The 18,009-nt window shown below is 37.8% G+C and overlaps 1 protein-coding gene across 1 annotated transcript in view; it reads right to left on the reverse strand.

The window, feature by feature from the left end:
* PLA2G4A (phospholipase A2 group IVA) overlaps nucleotides 1–18,009 on the reverse strand; it is a 170,800-nt gene that overhangs the window by 93,379 nt on the left and 59,412 nt on the right. The window contains exons 4-5 of the mRNA XM_032137064.3: nucleotides 12,538–12,686; nucleotides 11,485–11,598 (exon numbers count right to left, since the gene is read on the reverse strand). Coding sequence (XP_031992955.1) covers nucleotides 11,485–11,598; nucleotides 12,538–12,686 — 263 coding nt within the window. The remainder of the gene's footprint in view (nucleotides 1–11,484; nucleotides 11,599–12,537; nucleotides 12,687–18,009) is intronic.

An 18,009-nucleotide genomic window follows, 5' to 3' on the forward strand; every position in this document is an offset into this window, starting at 1 on the left:
GAGTTAATGGGTGCAGGAAATCAACATGGCACATGGATACATATGTAACAAACCTGCACATTGTGCACATGTACCCTAAAACCCTGAAGTATAATAAAAAAAAAAACAATATTACAACTCTATGTAGAGTTTTCTAATAAATGGAACGATTCAAGGCCTCTTTCATTGTGCCATCTCGTGACAGAAAGTGTTCAAGAAAATGCTGGCTTCCCAGCTGGCAGGTCTCTAAGCAATTTATAAATTACATACCCAATGTTTGGCCAGGTGAGGTGGCTCACACCTGTAATCCCAGCACTTTGGGAGACCAAGGCAGGTGGATCACCTGATGTCAGGAGTTCGAGAGCAGCCTGGCTAACATGGTGAAATCCCATCTCTTCTAAATATACAAAAATTAGCCAGGCATGCTGGCGCATGCTTGTAATGTCAGCTACTCAGGAGGCTAAGGTAGGAGAATCACTTGAACCCAGGAGGCGGAGGTTGCAGTGAGCCGAGATCGCGCCACTGCACTCCAGCCAAGGCAACAACAGCGAAAATTCTGTCTCAATATATATATATATATCTCCATGCCTGTTTGTTCTGACAGCTCCATGAATAAAAGAAAAATTAACAATGTTGCATTTATAGTGAAACTTGTCTTCTACATTAGCACACACTTTCTGTATTTACCAACATTTCTTGGCTAAGACATTCATGATCCTGGATGGACTGACAAGACTAAACAAAGGCAGGATAACGGAAGTGAAGGCACAAGATTTTTCTGCCATTTTGAATGTTACAGGCTGTGCTGCCAAGGTTCTTGTCACACAGATTAGGATCCTCACTTCCACATTGCCCAAGTGGGTCACCCACAACCAGGAGGAAATTTCAAACCCTCTTGCTTGGTGCACTATGTTCAGACATGCTATGCATGATAAGCTTGATATTTATAATCTCTCTGCACCTTTTACCTAGAACATGTCATTCAGATAAAAACATGTACTTCCTGTGAGGCATTAAACAATTACTGTAAACTTCTTCCCACACACGGCATAAAACATCTCTGCATTACAGGCTTCCATGCTGCTTGTATTATCAGGGCAATTAGAAAGAAGAATGACCACCTCTTTCAGGCTTGCCCCAACACCATAATACCTAGCTAAGAGCTAGAACTAATTAGAACTCCACCTTTTTTAGGAAGAAGTAGGCTGTGTCCATTATGTATTCTTGTGAAAAGCAGCAATGTCATCTTTAAATTCCCCAGTGGAAAGCAATTTTAGATGTTTAAAATTGGAGATTTTCAGTTAAAGGGGAGTGTGGAGAACTGGAGGAGACAAACTATAAAAACTAAAAGCCATTTCAGCCTTTCAAATAATTTTTAAAGGATCTAACCCACTAATTATCTTGAAAACTCTCCAGAGTCAGTTTGAAATAATGAAGCTTAAAGCAACAAGTGTAGTGCCTGAAAATAAGGAAGTGCTTTAAAACAGCAGTCCCCAACCTTTTTGGCACCAGGGACCAGTTTTGTGGAAGACAATTTTAACATGGACCAGGGTGGCAGGGTGGGAGGGGGGATGGTTTTGTGATTCAAATACATTACATTTATTGTGCACTTTATATTATTATTACATTGTAATATATAATGAAATAATTATACAACTCACCATAATGTAGAATCAGTGGGAGCCCTGAGCTTGTTTCCTGCAACTAAGCCTTCCATGTGGGGGTGAAGGGGGACAGTGACAGATCCTCAGGCATTAGATTCTCATAAGGAGCATGAACCTAGATCCTTCACACTTGTAGTTCACAATAGGGTTCACGCTCCTGTGAGAATGTAATGTCACTGCCGATTTGACAGGAGGCGGAGCAGCAATGCGAGTGATGGGGAGCGACTGTAAATACAGAAGAAGCTTTGCTCCTCCATCCAACTCTCACCTCCTGCTGTGCAGCCTAGATCCTAACTTGCCATAGACCAGAACCAGGGGTTGGGGACCCCTGCTTTAAAATGATTATTACAAAAAAGATGCACATAGCAAAATAATTTCAAACTTGAGAATCTATCCTATTAGTAAAGCGTTCTTCAAATATGCTATGACTTCCCTTATGTACTCCAATATTTACAACATTTACTTTCAATAAAACATTATTTTGAATTCTGTTCCCTAATTTACTGTTTTTTTTTTCTAGGTGGAAGCAAACAGCAACTAATCATCATATTGATTCAATCATTATTCACATCTTTCAAGAGAATTACATAATACGTTCTGCTTTATCCATATTTACTTGACCTGTGCAGGATAATAAAGTCTTTTTTTTTTTTTTTTGGAGACGGAGTCTCGCTCTGTCGCCCAGGCTGGAGTGCAGTGGAGCAATCTCGGCTCACTGCAAGCTCCGCCTCCCGGGTTCACGCCATCCTCCTGCCTCAGCCTCTCCGAGTAGCTGGGACTACAGGCGCCCGCCACCACGCCCGGCTAATTTTTTGTATTTTTAGTAGAGACGGGGTTTCACCGTGGTCTTGATCTCCTGACCTCGTGTTCCACCCACCTCGGCCTCCCAAAGTGCTGGGATTGCAAGTGTGAGCCACTGCGCCCGGCCAATAAAGTCATTTTTAAAGGGTCAATTTTACTTAGAATCATGTTTCCGTACATTGTATCTCGATCGTGTAAAGAAGGAACAAGATGTGGATCTGACAAGGAGGCAATCCAAGTGCAAAGCAGAAATTACAACCCTATCAATACATGCAAACTCACATCTAATAAATTCTGCATGTTTAAAAGTTGAATGAGACACTGGTAAAATCATTTTTCTTTTTCTTTTCTTTCTTTTTTTTTTTTTTTTTTTTTTGAGCAATAAAGCTTTTTAATCACCAGGGTGTAGGCGGACTGAGTCCAAAAAAGGAGTCAGCAAGGGGAGATGGGGTGGGGCAGTTTTATAGGGTTTGGGTAGGTAGTAGAAAATTACAGTTAAAGGGGATTGTTGTCTTGTGGGCAGGGGCGGGGTTCACAAGGTGCTGCGTGGGGAGCTCCGGAGACTTATTGTCCAGGAGAAGGAATGTCACAAGTTAATGTCATCAGTTAAGGCAGGAAGTGGCCGTTTTCACCTCTTTTGTTGTTCTTCAGTTGCCTCAGGCTACCTGGATGTATACGTGCAATTAATAAGAAAAACGAAACAAAATAGCGGGGAAGTGTTGGGGCAGCAAAATTTTTGGGGGGTGGTATGGAGAGACAATGGGCGATGTTTCTCAGGGCTGCTTCGAGCGGGACTAGGGGTGGCGTGGGAACCTAGAGTGGGAGAGATTAAACTGAAGAAAGATTTTGTGGTAAGGGGTGATATTGTGGGGTTGTTAGAAGGAGCATTTGTTGTATAGAATGATTGCCAATGGCCTGGATGTGGTTTTGTATCAAATGAGAATCATTTTTCAATATACAGTCATGTACTACATAGTGATGTTTCAACGATGAAACATATTTGCAATAGTGGTCCCCATAGGATTATAATGCTATATTTTTGTTGTATCTTTTGTACGTTTAGATGTTTGTTTAGATATGCAAATACTTACCATTGTGCTGTAAATGTCTGTTGTATTCAGTGCAGTAACATGCTATACAGGTTTGTAGCTTAGGAGCAACAGGCTATACCATATAGCCTAGGTGTATAGCAGGCTGTACCACCTAGGTGTGTGTAAGCACACTTTATGATGGTCACACAATAATGAAGTCACCTAAGGATGCATTTCTCGGCATGCATCCCTATTGTTAAGCAACATATAGCTACACATAATATTTTTAGTAAAACAAATTAGCTTTTCCTACCAGGAATCATCTAATCCATTACCCATGAATTCAGGATAATTGTGTCCACCCCCCAACCCACACACACAAAAAAATTGTTCTTAACAGACTTGAGAGACTTTTAAAAACCATTGTCTTCCCTGTGGCCATGTTCCACACTCTCATAGTTTCCTCCTTACATTTGATGGTAATCTCATGTTCCTTAACTTAAGGTCCTTTTTCCTACGTGGACATCAGTGGAAATTCTGAAGATCTGGGTAACCATTAGCTTTCAAACAATGAAACCAGATTTCCTAAAGCATTACTACCAAACCACTCTATTACCTCTTTTTTCTCAGACTAACTTTTCTCTTTTAAACTTCATTACTTTCACTGCTCCTGTCTGAGCACTTCCCAGGTTTATAGCACCTCCTGTAAGTGCATCCATGTATTGATTCATCCAAAAATGATTCAAGTGCCTAATGTGTGCCAGGATGGGTACACAGTGGTAAATAAGCTAGTCATGTTCTACTCCATGATAGAACTTACCATCCAACAGAGGAATCCCAAGAATGCAAGAGCATTCTGAAACACCCTAAAATTTAAAAGTTATAAATTGTCATAAAAGTCATAGAAGTCTCACTTGTTTCAATTGTTAGTAACCCAAAATAAAAATGTATTCTCTATTAAAGCCAGGAATTACTTGAGCCACATTTGAACTCTGTCCTGCATCAATATCTAACACTTTTAACATCTTAGCGAAAGGTCTCTCAACTTTCTCACAAAATTACATCGTTCTCTTGTTTTCCCTCCAAACTCCACTTTGTCTAAATAACACGTAAATTGCAGTCTTTGTTTTCAAACATCAATACATGGTTTTCCAATGACGTCATCCTGAGACTAACAACATTCTGAATTCACCATAAAAACTCCCTTCTTTTTTTCAGCTTTGTCACTATCTCTTCTATGGAACTATCTTATTCATTTTCAAGTTGCACTCGTGGATAAGCAACAATCAAAGAAAGCAATCAGCCAAAATCAGATAGATGCCACAGGAGCCACGAGGAATGGCTATTTTTAACACTAACTTCTAAATACAGATGGCAAACTAAAATACAGGGTCGAGTTGGAGACAACTTTCCTCAAAGTATTGGCCAAAACAAACTAATTTCATCCAGAGAAATAAAGAAGCATAATCTTATCTGTGTTGCTTCTAAGTCTAGGCATTTTCATGATTCTTTGAAGTGGGCTACTTTCCTTACACAAAACACTCTAAATTCTGAAGATTCTAGACCTTCCCACTTTAAAATGGGCCACTATAACCCCAAACCACATTTGACACATTCAGTCATGAGTGACTGGCGCATTCTGAACTATCTTGAAACAAATGATCACTGCATTGATAAGCTCTACCTTTAGTATTTAAATAACAAGTTCATTTTTGTCAGTAAGTTCAAATAAATAAGTACGTTTGATATCTAGCTTGATAAAGCACATGATACACATTTAGTTAAATCTGGTCAATTATAATTAGAGTGAGAATATTTAATATTTATTGTTATTAATAATGGGCCAGGAAGTATTTTAATGGGCCAGGAAGTATTTTAATATGTTGTACGCATTAACCTATCTAACTATAACCACAACCTAAGAGGTAGGTACCATATGTAACCCTGTTTTACAGATGAGGATGCATGGCAAAGGCAGAAAAAATAACACGTCCACCATCGCATGGTTAATAAGTAGCAGAATCGTGATTCCATCTTGGGAAGTGGCCATCTGACTCTGAGTCTGAGTCAAAAGCAGCAGGTTGTGCCAGCATCTCTCAAACAACAACTCTGATGTTCTAAACTTTTGACTCCAACAAATACGATTTAACTCAGATTTTATCAATGGCAGCCCTAAAATTGTCTTTCTCCCCCAAAAAACAAAGTTATAAAAGTTGAGTGATAAAATCACAGTCTAAGAAAGAGCTGAATTCACTGTAATTCAGCTTTCCACCTTCAGCGGATCCTCACTGCTTCTAAGCAATCATTGCATTCAACTCTACTCGACACATTAAAGCTGGGCCAAGTGTGACTTTCCCCAAGTCACCCTGCACTCCCCATTCTAGTCACTTTCCACAGAAGTAGTCTGTGGTAAGCTGCACCCACCTTTTCATTTTCAGTATCAACATTCTTGGTATCTCCACCTGCTAACTTTGCTTGATAATGCTTCTGAGGAAAAAGCCAGAAGTTCCCTCCCAGTTCCCAATTACCTGGTCACGAACCTTCCATAACCCACTATTGTAAGTGAATAACATCAAAACTCCTACATCTCACATTTCTGCTCTGCTATGATCTCATCCCAGTGTACCTCTTCTTCCTTCATGAACGGATGATCTGTTCCCATCAAACTTATCTAGGCATGGTTTCCCAAACATGCTCTGTCCTTTCTAGTCCAATGCCTTCAAGTAGGCTGTTCTCTTCACCAGGACTACCTTCTGCCCCTTTAGAGACCAAACCACCTCAACCACACCCTTTCTCTAAGGACATGCCTAAGCCATTGATGTCCACTGTCACCCGCAATGATCCTGCTCCCCCAGCCCTGTCTTCACCTCTCTGACCTTATCTCCTCCCAGTCTCCCTCCCAGTCTTTCTTTGTGGTCCAGCCACACTCTCCTACTTGCTGTTACTCATCTTGCCAAGCAAACTCTGCTTCAGAGCCTTTCTCCTTGGAGTGCCTTCTGTCCTCAGACATCCTCAGAGATGCCTTTCTTAACCAAATTTTTGGAACTGCCTTTCTGACCCCTTTCCACACATATACACACTGCCCCATTCTCTGTCCCTAGTTTAGTTAACACTTGTCATTATCATCATCTGGCAAGAGTATCTTTTACATATTTACCTTGCTTTTCATCTGTCTCACTAAGTAGAATATAAGTTTCCTGAGGGTAGGGATTCTTGTTCATTTTGTTCACTGCTGAAATAGGCAGTGCCTAAAGAGTGTCTACCACATAATGAGGGGTCAATAGTTATTTGTAAAATGAATGAATTAATGAATAAATAATTTCTTCTTATGACTCACTGCACACATTGCCTGCACTGTCCATTTATCATACATAAATATTAAACTCTAGCTAATGATATGCTGAAGTTTGTAGGGGTAAAGTATACTGTTGTCTGCTACCTGCTTTTAAATGTATCAGAAAAGTAAGTTTTTTTGGTAAAACGGTAGTTATAGAATCTAGGTGGCAGTTATATGATGGTCACTGTATAAATCACCTGTTTCTATGTTGAACATTTTTATAATAAAATTTAAAGAATAATAATGCTTTAGAGAGGTCTTCTCTGACTATACAAACTTCAGTTGCCCACCAACGGTTTTCTGTTGCTACCTTTATTTTCTTCACAGTATTTTTCATTAGCTGATGGTGTGTTGATCATTCTTTTGCTCATCATTGCCTGTTTAATTCCCCTATTAGAATGCAAGCTCCCTGGAGAGTTCCCAGGATACTGTTTATCACCTAGACTACTGCCTGGAACATAACGGTTGTTTAATAAATAATTTCTCAAGAAAATCAATGAATAGATACCTCATGATACTGCTTATTATTACCTGTCAGTTTACACATGAAAGTATACTTTCCAAACAGATTCTTAGTTCCTTGAAAATTGTACTTTTCTGCAGGTTTTTTAATATTTAGCAACATTTTAGGAGCACAATAGAGGCTTACATTCTTCTCATATTAATAACACAATCTATTGACAAGTTAGTATCTTTAAATTATATAATACTATATAAATGATAGATTTTTATTCTTGCATTATTATCATTTAGTTTCTATATCCGTAAAATGAGAAGAACTGAAAGCTTTTGGGTGAAGAAGGCCAAATGAAAATAAGGTATTGTACTTATAAGTGCAAGCTAAACATTGGGTACACAGGAACATAATGATGAGAAAAATAGACACTGGAGACTCCAAAAGTGGGGAGAGAAGGAGAGGAGTAAGAGTTGAAAAACTACCTATTGGATACCATGTTCACCACTTGGATGACAGGATCATTAGAAGCCCAAACCTCAGTATCATGCAACATACCCATATAACAAACCTGTACATGTACCTCCTGAACCTAACGCAAAAAATAAAACAGGCTGAGTGTGGTGGCTCACACCTGTAATCCCAGCACTTTGGGAGGCTGAGGCGGGAGGATCACTTGAGGTTAGGAGTTCGAGACCAGCATGGCCAATATGGTGAAACACCATCTCTACTAAAAATACAAAAATTAGCCAGGCATGATGGCACGTGCATGTAACCTCAGCTACTTGGGAGGCTGAGACACGGGAATGGCTTGAACTTGGGAAGCAGAGGTTGCAGTGAAGCAAGATTGTGCCACTGCACCCCAACCTGGGCAACAGAGCAAGACTCTGTCTCAAAAAATAAATAAATAAAAATAAAAATAATTTTTTTTAAAAGAAGAGAAGTATTCTTTCTAGATTATAGAATTTTACAAATTAGAAAGGAGCTTAGAAAAAAATTAATCCAACCCTTCACTTTACAGATGAAGAAAATAAGACTCAGAAAGAAAGGATAACAATTCAAACATTCTGGAGAGCTATGAATGACAGAGACAAAATGAGGGTCCATTCTCTCAATTCCCAGTTTCGACTCCAAGTGAGTAAAGCACTTGGCCCTGGGAATCTGCCCATCTCCATTTGGAAGCTCCTGTTATTTCTCCAGCTGTCTCCTGGACACAGAAATCACTCTATGTTGACTCAGTATTAAAGTTTTTGATGACAAAACTATGAAAGAGTTTTTGCTAACACTATTTTGCCTTGAAGAATTTGTTTACTCTTCACCAAATCTAAGTGCTGTTTTTCCTCCACTGTGTTGCCATAACCATCTTCAAGGCTTACATCTCTTCTCTCCCATTGCTCCCTCACCAACTTCTCTCTCTTACAACCTCTATGAACACTGTAGAAAGATCATCAGGAAGACTGGGATTCCAAGCTGACAGCAGAGGCTGGATAGCAGGGTGGCTGGCACAGGGCACTCCCACATGATCTGAGGAACAAGCAGGGGACTCTCCCCTTAGCCATCACGCTTACTTCTCTCCCAACTACCCCTGCAGCTCAAAGGATTATCATTCAGTTAAAACTACAAAGAAGTCTGAAAACAGAGTAATGAAGAAAAGCCTGCTTGGACAACTATTTTCTCAGGCACACTAAAAAAAAAAATAGTTGCATAATCTTTTTTAAATTCAGGAACGTGGAAAGCCTTTGTAGAGCCCTAGGGATTACACATCTAGCCATAGGAAATGACAGAGGAGAGGAAGTGAATGTTGTCCACAATATCTTCTCTTATAAACAGTCTTTGTATCATGGACTAAAGTGAAGAAAGAAAAAAAAATTATTTCAGAAAGTCCAATCCATGCTTCCAAAGCCCTCAACAGACATTTACTGAGAGTCTATGCTAGCAACATGCAATAGCTAAGGCCTGAAGATTTTAGCCTTTGACCCCCTCTACACTCTCTTCCCTATGATTCAGCAAAATGGATCTGCCAAACCGTTTATCTTGCTGTGCCCCAGCTTGCCTTCTTCTTTCAAGACTCTGGCCTTCAGCAATCTGTTCTGCCCAGAATGCTCATAACTACTTTACTGATGAAATCCTGCTCTTTTCTTAAGGTGTAATAACAGCAACAGTGACAAGTAACATTTATATAGTGCCTAATATGTACCAGAAACTGTTCTAAGCCTTGTATGTATACATGTGCACATCTATATGTTTATAGTATGGATATATTTAATCACTTATTTTAATTACTTTATAGTATTAACATACTTTTAATCACTTTCACTTATTGAATTATATGCTTAATATATAAACTAAATAATATGTCAGTATATACTGAACCATAAAATATATCAAATTATAATTAAATATATTTATATGTAATATACATTATATTATATATTATCATATGCATATATTATATATACATAAATAAAATTAACTTGTTTAATCATAACAATTCCCTTAGAAGATATTATTTCCATTTTACAGATGAGTAAACTGAGGAACAGAAGAGTTAAGTGTTATTTTCCGGGAATAAAAAAGATGGCAAGGAACAGAACTGGAATTTAAACACCAAACAGCCTGTCTTTCAATGCCAAGGTGTTAACCACAGTTCACTGTTCAACTTGCTCAAAATCAGCTACTGCTATGGAGGCATCCCTAGCCTCCTCTCACAACATAATCGTTCTTTATTCTGCCTTCCCATAACACTCTATACATATCTCATTGGTACTTATCTCACTGTCTAGGGATTTCTTTTTATCACACGTATGTATCTCCCTACTTCCACTTCTCATTTCAACCCTTAATCACTTCCTTCCCAGACGTAGATAATTGAGGGAAGAACTTCCTGTACCTTATTCTTTATATTCTTTGAACAAAACACAATGGCTGGCACACAGCAGATCTTCAATAAATGTTTGTAAAAGGAATGAATGAAATAGCTTTAAAAGGGGTCGACAGAATTGTGGGGAGTGCATCTCTTGGCATGAGACAGAAGAAATGCTTTCTGCAACAGGTGGAAGCACTAAGGAATGCATGGACCAGAGCATTCTCAAGGTACCTGGGCCATTCTGATTGCATGGACTAGTCAAGAAGCTCATTTGGGCTAAGTTTGTTTCTAAATAAGTACACATTCATTCCATAATTGTCATCTATGTAATTAATTCTGTGGGCACATTTAATCAGTATTTCAAGTTTCCTGACCTAGAGGATTTTAGTTTACAAGAGGAAAATGAAAAATTGAACAGTATAAATAATGTAGTCCCAATGAATACCATAGATAATTATCATGGAGACTCAAAGGAAGAAGACTCATTTGGGATAGTAACAGGAAAGGCAACATGGAGAAGCTGAGAGTTAAGGGAGAGGTAGGTTGAGGTGAGTGGAGGGACTTGGAAAGTCATTCTAAAGATGTGCAGAAACACATTGTCTCCCCCAACAACAAGAAATTTGTATGGTAACCAGTCTTACACATACAGGCCCACCAGTTGTTTACACTTCTTACTATAAATTACTAAATTAGTTTCTTACAGAATTCAAAATTCAATGAGTTTATTCTGTACAAAATTATTTACCTAAGGTTTCATTATTCCAAAATAAACTATCAAAATTTCAGAAATGCAGCAAACCTAGAAAGTCAAAGATAACAATAACCTCCCATCAATCCTTCTGGCCTTTCACTGCTTTGTCCCTATTTACTTGAGGATTCTGTGAGACAGAAATATTCCCCCAGAGAGATTTATTACTAAACATGTGGTTTTGGAATAGTTTGAATTTCCTAACATTTTTCATTGAGTTTGTTTACTTGCTCTCTCTCTCTCTCTCTCTGTCTCCCTCCACCTCTCAGATTTTGCATCTCTTTTCATCCTCCCAAATGTTTTGTATTAAATTCTGCCAATGGAGTCCAAAGGCATTGCTGAATCCCAATGTCATCATTTGGAGCAACAAAGGAGATTAAAGCCTTAGTAGTGTTTGGTATAATACCTCAATCAAAGTTTATAGATGTCAGAATAATTTTTAAAATTAGGACAAAAAGTAAAAAGAAAAACAAAATTTTCTCTTTAAAAAGCAAACATTCTATTAACAAATAAGTACAATTTTCCAAGTGTTAAACCCAACTTCCCAGAATCAATAGACTTTATCTAACATAAGGTTGGAATATAATTCTGCAGTGCTACTTACTTGGTTGAAAATAAAAGGAACTTCTTTCTTCTCTCCCACCTTCATAGAAGATACAGGAAATGTTGCTGTCCCTAGAGTTTCATCCATGACATAATTGGCATCCATTAGCGTAACCTACAGAGTAAAATGTAAAGCACAAAAATAAAATTTCCCATGAATCTTTGGAAATTACATCTATAATTTCTACCACATTTTAAAAAATGAAGCTCTCAAATGATATTTAAGAGTCCTTTGAAGATCTCAATATTTAATTGGTAACAATACTTTCATCTTTTCCCTTTTTTTTTTTTTTTTTTTTTTGAGACAGGGTCTCACTCACCAGGCTGGAGTGCAGTGGCGGGATCGCGGCTCACTGCAACCTCCACCTACCAGATTCACGCGAATCTCCTGCCTCAGCCTCCTGAGTAGCTGGGATTACAGGCAAGCGCCACCACATCCAGCAAATTTTTGTATTTTTAATAGAGACAGGGTCTCACCGTGTTGGCCAGGCTGGTCTCGAGCTCCTGACCTCAAGTGATCTGCCTGCCTTGGTGCTCTGAAAATGCTGTGGCGTGAGCCACAGTGCCTGGCCAATCTTATCCTTCTGAGTACTGTGTTTGCTATAAGATAATATTTTTTCACATTTTCCTGATTGATTTATTCAATTATCATGTTTTCAAAAATGAAACTTCATCTCCTCTCTACTTTGGAATATGAGAAAGATATTAATGTAGAAAATCAATACAAATATTTTGGGAAAAAATAATTTTCACTTTTTAAAAAGGCAATTTAAAATATTTTTATTCTCTTACACTAGGATTCTCCCCTTGATAGCAGAAAATATGTTTTCTCCAAAGCATGTGGGGAGGACAGCAGTTTTCCCAACCCTACCTAACTCCTGTATGTCCTGATAGACACTCATATTACTTGACAGACACCATTTAGATTCTAGTCTACCAAGCTGCCCAGTCCAACTGTAGCTAACAGGAACAAAAAGGCAGTAAAAGAACAAACTCAAGCATGTCTCTCAACATGAATCACAACCATCTAACAGCATCCAAATGGTTCACTTACCTCCAAAACATTTTCCTGATTAGGATCCAAAATAAATTCAAAGGTCTCATTCCACACAGGGTTTATGTCATTATTGAAATGTCTTGTTCTCTTCCTGCTGTCAGGGGTTGTAGAGATAAAAAGTTCCACATAGGGATCTGGAGTATCAACTACAGATAGTAAACACAAACAAGAAGGAGGTAGAAATGTGATTCATAGTTTCTAATTTTTTTATTAATATATGTTGTCAGTTTACATTCAATGAATCTGTAGTGTTGTATTTAAATGTCTGAGACAAGATAATATACACGTAATAGAAAAACATCATAGGGTAGATGCTTTTTACATATGTCGCTATCCTTCATAATAGTCCTGTGAGAGGGAATTGTTCATTAAGTGATTTATTCAGAATTCCTCCATCTATCTAGAGAGAACAGGTTCACAGCAGTCAACATCTCAGTCAAGCTACTACAGGATGATAACAATGTCACCCAGCTAACGCCAACATGACCTTCACCCAGGACTCTGACAGTGACAAGATCATGGGTTTAAAACTAGAGACAAATGCGCAGACCTACTGTGAACTCATTTTTGACAAAGGTGCCAAGAACATACACTGGGGAAAAAACAGTCTCTTCAATAAATGGTGCTGGGAAAACTGGATCTCCATATGCAGAAGAATGAAGCTAGACTCCTATCTCTTGCCATATACAATAATCAAATAAAAACTGATTAAAAATTTAAATGTAAGATCTCAAACTATAAAACTACAACAAGAAAACATTGGGGAAAATCTCCAGGACAACAGTCTGGCCAAAATTTCTTGAGCAATACCACACAGGCACAGACAACCAAAGCAAAAATGGGCAAATGGGATCACATCAAATTAAAAAGCTTTTTGGCACACCAAAGGAAAAAAAAATCAACAAAATGAAGAGACAATCCACAGAATGGGAGAAAATATTTGCAAACTACCTATCTGACAAGAAATTAATAACCAGAATATATAAGGAGCTCAAAAAACTGTAGAAAAACATCTAATAATGTAACCAACAAAATGAGCAAATGATTTGAATAGACATTTCTCAAAAGAAGACATACAAATGGGAAACAAGCATATGAAAAGTGCTGAACATCATTAATCATAAGAGAAATGCAAATCAAAATTACAATGAGATCTCATCTCACATGGATAAAATGGCTTATATCCAGGCAATAACAAATGCTGGCAAGGATGTGGAGAAAAGGGATCTCTTATATAATGTGGATGGGAATGTAAATTAGTACAACCACCATGGAGAATAATTTGGAGGTTCCTCAAAAACCTAAAAATAGAGCTACCATATGACCAAGCAATCCCACTGCTGAGTATATACTCAAAAGAAGGGAATCAGTATACTGAAGAGATGTCTGTACTTCTGTGTTTATTGCAGCACTATTTACAATAGCTAAGATTTAGAAGCAACCTAAGTGTCCATCAACAGATGAATGGGTAAAGAAAATGTGTTACAGATACACAATGAAGTGTTACTCAGCCATAAAGAAGAATGAGATCTCGTCATTTGCATGGATGGAACTGGAAGTCATTATCTTAAGTGAAATAAGACAGGCACAGAAAGACAAACAGCACATATTCTCACTTATTTGTGGGATCTAAGAATCAAAACAGTTGAGCCCATGGAGGGGGCAGAAGGATGATTACCAAAGGCTGGGAAGGGTAGTAGGGGGCTGGAGGGGAGGTGGGGATGGTTAATGGATACAGAAAAAAACACAACAGAAAAATGAATAAGACTTGCTATTTGATAGCACAACAGGGTGACTATAGTCAATAATAATGTAATTGTTCATTTAAAAGTAACTAAAAGAGTATAATTGGATTATTTGCAACAAATCATAAATGCTTCAGAGGATGGATCCCCTATTCTCCATGATGTGATTATTTTACACTGCATATCTATATCAAAACATTTCACGTACCCCATAAATATATACACCTACTATGTACCCATAAAAATTAAAAAGTAAAAGTAAAAAGTAAAAAAGAAAAAAATTCAAAAATACTTTTTTAAAAAAAGATTATATTTGTCAATGTTAGAAAAATTATCCTGGTTACTTTATCAGATAAAATAATGGAAGTCATTGTGAGAAGAATATCATTTATTGTTATAGAGTTGCCTTGTATGGTTGTACAGGTTGTGCACTGAACAACTTCAAGGGGTGACACTCATATTAAAAATCAACATGTATTTATTATGGCCAGATTCAGATGGAAATGAGGTGTCCCTAGGAAGTAACAATTTTTTTCTTTCCTTTTTTTTTTTTTTTTTTTTGAGACAGAGTCTTGCTCTGTTGCCAGGCTGGAGTGCAGTAGCACAATCTCGGCTCACTGCAACTTCCACCTCCTGGTTCAAGCAATTCTCATGCCTCAGCCTCCTGAGTAGCTGGGATTACAGGCACACGCCACTATGCCCAGCTAATTGTTGTATATTCAGTAGAGACAGGGTTTCACCATGTTGGCCAGGATGGTCTCGATCTCCTGACCTCGTGATCTGCCCGCCTCAGACTCCCAAAGTGCTGGGATTACAGGCATGAGCCACCATGCCCGGCCAGTAACAATTTTTTTCTATTTCACATAAATACCCACTTGAATCAGGGTATGATATGTGTGCCCATTGAAATAGAACAAAACAATTGCAAATAAAGAAAATATTTTAATTTCCTCCCATTACATATACACTTAGCAACAAAGTGAGTGACCTAAACAATGCAAATATTGATCACTCCTTTTTTAGGATTCCACCGAATCCTTTAATGTCTTACAGCACTGGACACACTATACTTTATGGATGAAATTATACATCTATCTGTCTTTTCCTACAAGACTATAAATAACTTGAGGGCAAAGATCTTGTCTTCCTCAGCTGTACATCTTCAGAAGCTAACAACAGAAAGCAACAATTACAATATTTAAGGTTTCCTAAACTAAGGACTTGACTTTCCCATTTAACAGGTGCTTTTCCATGTGGCCATTATAATTAATAAAAAAAACCAAATAACTAAGTAATGACTGCAGGGATCTGTGTTAAGCACTTTACACACATTAGTCTCATTTAAATCTCACAATAGCACTATAACGTAAGTACTTTATTTTAGTGTTAAGGTAACAGGAACTGAGAAATGTTAAGCAGTCTGTCCAATATCACACAGCTAATAAGTATCAGGTCAAGATCTTGAACCTGGGTCATTTGACTACAACGGTCATTCTCTTATTACATCATGTTCCTCAGTAACAAAAATTAGATCATAAGGTATGGATTCTATGGAAAGAGGAGCTGGAATTAGAGGGAGAGAAAGAAAGGGTGAGTGCAAGAGTGAGGGAGGGAGGGGGGAGAGAAGAAGTACAGAGGTCTAAACAAAAAGAACCAACAATTGAAAATAAACGAAAAGCAAAAATAATAGTTTCTGACCTATTGATTGGGTTTCTCCTAAAAAAAATTTTAAATAAACGTTGTCTGTCAACAACAGCTATGGTCATCAAATAACGTAATCAATGCCTTTCACTTAATTGTTCAGTATTGCTCCTGGTTCTTTACGTAGCCATCAGTTTCTTTAGGTGCATGTGTATGTTTGGTGGTTGTTATTATAAAACGAGAGGATCTACAAACGAGGTATCGGCCTTTGAGACTGCCTTTAATTTTCCAGCTTGGACCTTATACATCATTGGTAAAGAGCAGTGGGGCAAAAGTGAGAGTGCAACACGAATGTCCAGGGTTATTATAAAAACATAGACCCCGACCTTCATCCCTGAAGACCCATTATCTGCATATCTGTAGTGGAACTAAGGGCTGGCAATTTTTAACAAATAGTCTAGCTGACAATGATGTAGATCATCTTCTGATCACACTTTTGACATCCTATTTTAGAGAAAAGAGAATAGCCAGTCATTCTCATTTCTAACTCAGTGCTTATACCTCTCAACAGGACCATGGAATACAAATTAGAAAACAAAAAGATTGAGAGGGAAGGATGATAAGGTGAAATGGGCCAAAGAAGAAGAGAACATGTCATAGGGTAACATTATCATATTTTCAACCAGGAGGTAACTGCTTCTTTTCCCTAACCATGTTTCTACCATATCACCAGTGCTCAGGATTGCAAATCAGAAGTAAAACTCCATATTTAGAATAGCAGTTGATAGAAAATTATCAAGAAAAATCTGTAATTTTAAGGAAAGTATTCAATTAATGCTTCAAATTATGTGTTACAAAACATAGCCCTACATCATCTCACAGGGCCAGATTTTTCTCATAAGGCCAATGCTCTTTTTTTAACCATTTTCCAAGAAGTAATAGAAAAAAAAAACAAAGCCAAGTAAAAACCAACTTGGAATACAAGAGTGTGTGGGAAGGGGAGGCATGCAGATGGCAAACATCATTCATTCATTCAACAAATACGTGAGTGCCTACTACACGCCAGGCATTGCTCATTCACAAGCAGTTTAGCCTTGATAGGGAGCCAAACACTAAACTGAAAATTCGGATTATGGAAGTGAGTCAAATGTTAACAGCCTAATTTTAGAGGCAAGGTAAATTGAAGATAAGCAGTTACACTACCCCAGTGACTAGTAACTCAGTCACCCAGATTATTACACACAAATGAGGTAAAATCGTAGGTGGGGAAATTGCCTTTTCAGACTTGATCTTTACTTGAATCTTTGGGAAAGAGGAGGGTGAGGTCTTCTTGGCCCAAACAAGAAGGAGCAAGCTGCAAGCGAAGTTCCTTGGAAGGCACCAGATGGGAAAAGGAAGGGACAAATTGAAGCAGCATGAGTCAAACCATTATCTACCCATCTCCTCAGCCATTTTAAACTCTCAATGGGTCATATTTTTAACAAATTCTAATTCTGACAAAATGATAAAGAAAATACCATAAAAACAATATGCCCACACCATGTTTATATGTTAAAACATCCACAGACTTTGTTTAAAAAATCAGAATCCAGTTTAATAGCTGTCACATTGGATTTGCATTATTTAATTTTACTTTGAAAGTAAGTCGGCTTTCTAAAATGTATGTCAAGAGTGGCAGTGTTTCTAATTTCTCCTCTTGCTTCTTTAGCAAGAGACTTCAGAGTTAAGATGTCAAAGGATGCTGGACAGTGGAAAACCACCAAAACTGCACACTTTGATTTTGCAATCTGCATCAGCTCTAATCATTGTAAGCTAAGAAACATCTATAACAGTGGTAGATAGGATAAAAATAAGTTTTAAGAGGCTAGTTTAAAGTTGGATTACAATAATCACATAGCTCAGTTTCTTTGCATAATCTATAACCATCACTGGCATGGTAGCGAACAGAATTAGAAGATTTGAAAAGGAAGCCGCCCACTTTGGCAGTAAACACAGCCCAATACTTTAGAGAAGTTTCAAGGAATGAATTAAAGAAAAAGTTAAATGTAGAATATGTTTTTTCCTGTACACTATACTTATTTCA

This window comes from Hylobates moloch, unplaced genomic scaffold (assembly GCF_009828535.3).
Source record: "Hylobates moloch isolate HMO894 unplaced genomic scaffold, HMol_V3 SCAFFOLD_18, whole genome shotgun sequence".
NCBI lineage: Eukaryota > Metazoa > Chordata > Mammalia > Primates > Hylobatidae > Hylobates > Hylobates moloch.